The following is a 3,894-nucleotide window of genomic DNA, read 5'->3' as shown; positions in this document are numbered from 1 at the left end:
GCAGGGGTTATAATACGGTATAAACATGAAAGCGACAAGAGTCCCAGAAAATTGCATTATTGCAAATCCTGTTACCCCGGATTTGAATGGGATATACGGGTATGATGGGATTCAATATATTTCTCATCAAATAACTGTTAGTTGAAGAGTGGAAATTGTGGAAAGTATAAAAATCTTTTGCTGCAATCACCTGTAAAGGCTTACTTAACACATGTGTGATGAGAAAAACCACTTTAAAGATAAATAAAAAAATCGATCCCTTGGTTCAATCGATATTGGAATTTTATTGCACAAGTCGAGGTTTTGCAAGTACAGAATGTGAAGAATAATGAAAAATGCACAAGAGGAAAGACAGCAGAACAAAGCGAAAGCACAAAATCAGCAAAAAGCACATCCACGTTGCGAAAAATAGATGACCAAGAGTTTGAAGTTTGACACAACAACAAGTACGTTCTGCTTAATCTGCTTTGTTTTTATTACCCGAAGTATTCATTTTCTTATCAATCCTCCCTAATTTGGAAAACAAAAATAATAATGAAAGTTTCGACGTCTTATTGGAAACCAACCAACCGTGTCCGCTAAATATTTTTAGACACCCGTGTTTCTCCCAGGATTGTATTTAGGGGAGCAAGACCCCCCGCCTCGAGCTCCATTTTTCTCCTTTACCGTTGGCGAGCCTCCGAAATTTTTTGAGCATCCCCCTCCCAGTACATCTCTGTTTGTGGACTCTCGGGCAAAATCCTGGATACGGCCCTAGTTTTTTCCTAATTCCTCCGTTACGGAAGAGACTGACATGACGTCTTCTTAACTTTATCGAACTTGGTTTGGAAAAAAATTGTTTCCAAACCTGGTTAGGTAGTGGGAAATATTCCGACTACCTGTCCGTCATATGCCAGGGCCTTCCAACCGGTAAAGCGAAAGGATTTTCTCTTGAGGACACTCATCCTGACAGTAACGAGAAACTTGTTGAAACTCCACAGAACAACAAGATAAGCTCCTTTCTTCCCCCCTCAACTTTGAAGGAATTCGAGGAAAAATCAGGAAAAATTTCGAAACATATTTTGATGTCGGGGAAAACATCTTGCAATCTCCACCGCATGTGTTTTTGTTTTGCCCTAGAAACGTCTGCTTCTTTTGAGTTGTGTAGGTTGCTGGGTAAATTGCTAGTAGGTTAAATCAAGGGTTTCCTAACTTCAAGATACATAATACCTGATTACATTTTTTTTCCAAGGATAATAGCTAATGGCTAACCTAGTTAGCTTGGAGGGTAGCACTAGCGCGTCTGCCTTGTAAGTGCTAGGTCGCGGCTTCGATTCCGGCCCGGGGCGGATTTTATGCTAAACAGATATTTATTTATTATTACAGATCCTAAACAGGTAAGGTTCGTTCTTGGAACGGTCGGTTTTCTCCTCTCCTATCTCTCTTCGCTTTCGGGACAATAAGACCTTGTAGTTCCCTCTGCAATATCTTTAGTCCAACATACCTCTCACCAATGGTAAGGAGCAACTATACCAAGATTATCAAGGGACTCCTGCCCTTCCTTAAAGTGGTTAGGGATCAAGATGCTTCCGACACTGCAAGCTTATTAACTTATTCTAAATATTGAAAGATAATCTCGGAAAGAAATTAATAATGGTTAGATGGGCGGAAGTGATTGCAGAGGAAGGAAGAAATAAAGAAAAGAATAACGAAGAGTAAACGAGAAAAGCGAGAACAGGATCTACTTGAACTAATCTTCATTTGAAGAGGGAGCTAGCTTCGCTCAAGGAGATGAAAATGTTTTAAGCATCAATTATAATTTTATCAGGTTTTTTCTAATGGCTTCCACTGGAGATATTTGATATCCTCCACCCCTTCATCCCGTCACAAAACTATACAGCATCCTACCCTGTTGGGTGGAGGGGGTGGAAATAGATGATGGTAGTAAATCATTTCATACCTATATGAGTATTAATAGTGCTCATAGCTATTATCCTCATATCCAGAGAGTGGAGAAATTGCCTCGTGAAAATAGGAAGAAGGAGGAGGGAGTGGGAAGGAGGAGATTGTACCTAACGCTTGTTACTATAGCGTCTATACAGGGTTGGGGCAAAGCCTGAAGAATTTAGAACCTTTTGTTCAGGATGACTCAGTCAATGCGAATTGTGATCGACACTTCTTTATATATTGATGGATGTCTCAAATTTTCGGCATAAACGATATTTTTCGAAAGATCAACTTTCTCACGCTCATTGGTTGTACAGGGGAGACTACACATTTGACGGACCGGACTGCACCGGATCAAAATGGTTTAGTAGACCAAAATGAAATATTTTTCGTCCCCTACAGCTAACAGTTTCATCCTGTATTCCTCATATCTTCACAATGAAGACTGGAAAACCTGAATCCTGTATGATTTATGCGTTTTAATTAATTTGAAAATATCACGAGATTTTTCAAAGTAAATTGTGCGTCGTCGATGATTTTACTCTCAACCGTGGTGGTGTTTCCCCATTTTTAACAAATTTTTCGCGACTTTGCTTTGAAAATTTTGCTCCTCGATTTTTTTTTACTTTTTCTATAAGAAAAGTGATAAAATATAGTAAAAGTTATATCGTTTTAAAGATAAAGTTCTTCTTTATAACCTTCTTGTATTTGTTTTACTTTTTGTGGTGAATTGTATGTGTAATTGATAAAAAGCCAAAATAGTGTTAAAACGTTCACATTTAGCCTTATTTGTTTGTTGCTAAGGAAGGATTTTCCGTTGCTAAGCGAACATTAACCCTTTCGATTCTCTAATTTTACAAGTGAATTTTAATATATTTATAAAATAATGATCTTCTCATTATAATTCCTAGTGACCTTGTAAGGAGAAGAAGATTGTCAACTTTATTTACTTATTTGGTACCTTCTTTTATTAGTGATATCATTTACCATGTCAAATACAAACGCTAAGATTGACCTTTTGCTAACAAATTTAGAAAATCTGGAATCTCAATTCAACACTCTGAAGAATTCGAATACCACCCAAGTTAATGCTAATATGACATCATTTGAAAGCATGTTCTTCTCTTTCAAAGCTCTTGTTATGTGCGAGTTGACAAGCATCAAAGAGCAATTGAGTAAACAAGATGAACGACTCAATAATCTTGAGCAGTATTCGAGAAGGAATTGTCTTCTCATCCATGGGGTTGCAGAGGTTGGTGCTGGTTCTGAGAGGGAAGATGATTGTGTGGCATCTGCTGTATCTATCTTCAAAGAGAAACTCAAGATTGATGTCCTGCCATTTCATATTGATCGAGCACATCGTATTGGCAAGAAAGATAGTGGGAAGAACAGAGCGATAATTGTTAAGTTTGTTTCCTACGCTCAAAGAAGACTTGTATTTTCCGTGAAGAAATTATTGAAAGGTTCAGGAATTCACATCACGGAATCTCTCACAAAAATGAATTATCAGATCCTGGATGAAGCCAAGAAGATTTACTATAAGGAAAATGTCTGGACTTATGATGGAAGAATCATTGTGAAAGATAGACTTGATAGGAAGCACACGGTCGTCAGCATGGAAGATCTGAAATCCTTGACCGTCAAGACTTTGGCCAACTCCGCTGCTTTTACTCCCACTGCTCCAAGCACTTCTTCACGTTCCAACTCAAGCCAGATCCCGAAACCAAAGCCGGTCAACAATGTACCTCCTAAAAGAGGGAAAGCCAAGAAGTGAAAACATAATTCACAATATTCTCCCAATGTTTTCTCCCTCATAATGATTACCTAATTTAGTCATTACCTACCTAGGTTCCTGCTAATTTTTCATTCCCAATTTCAATATCTCCTTCCATCCTATCTAGTCCCCCCCCCCTTCTTTCACACTTTCAATTTCATTTAATATTTTTTTTTTTTTTTTTTGGTGGGTCC

The 3,894-nt window shown here is 38.1% G+C and overlaps 1 protein-coding gene across 1 annotated transcript; it reads left to right on the top strand.

The window, feature by feature from the left end:
- Positions 1-2,575: 2,575 nt before the first annotated feature.
- On the top strand, positions 2,576-3,841 carry LOC113466127. Its single transcript, XM_026821264.1, has one exon. The coding sequence runs from the start codon at positions 2,915-2,917 to the stop codon at positions 3,698-3,700; it is 786 nt and encodes a 261-aa protein (XP_026677065.1). The 5' UTR covers positions 2,576-2,914; the 3' UTR covers positions 3,701-3,841.
- The last annotated feature ends 53 nt before the right edge of the window (positions 3,842-3,894 follow it).

The sequence above is a fragment of the Diaphorina citri genome, unplaced genomic scaffold (genome assembly GCF_000475195.1).
Source record: "Diaphorina citri unplaced genomic scaffold, Diaci psyllid genome assembly version 1.1 scaffold217, whole genome shotgun sequence".
NCBI classification, from domain to species: domain Eukaryota; kingdom Metazoa; phylum Arthropoda; class Insecta; order Hemiptera; family Psyllidae; genus Diaphorina; species Diaphorina citri.
The sequence above is the reverse complement of the archived record's forward strand: the minus strand, read 5'-3'. Positions and strand labels throughout refer to the sequence as shown.

Bases quoted from the DNA above. Each gene is read 5' to 3' on its own strand.
- LOC113466127 (XM_026821264.1), top strand. From the start codon at position 2,915: ATGTCAAATACAAACGCTAAGATTGACCTTTTGCTAACAAATTTAGAA.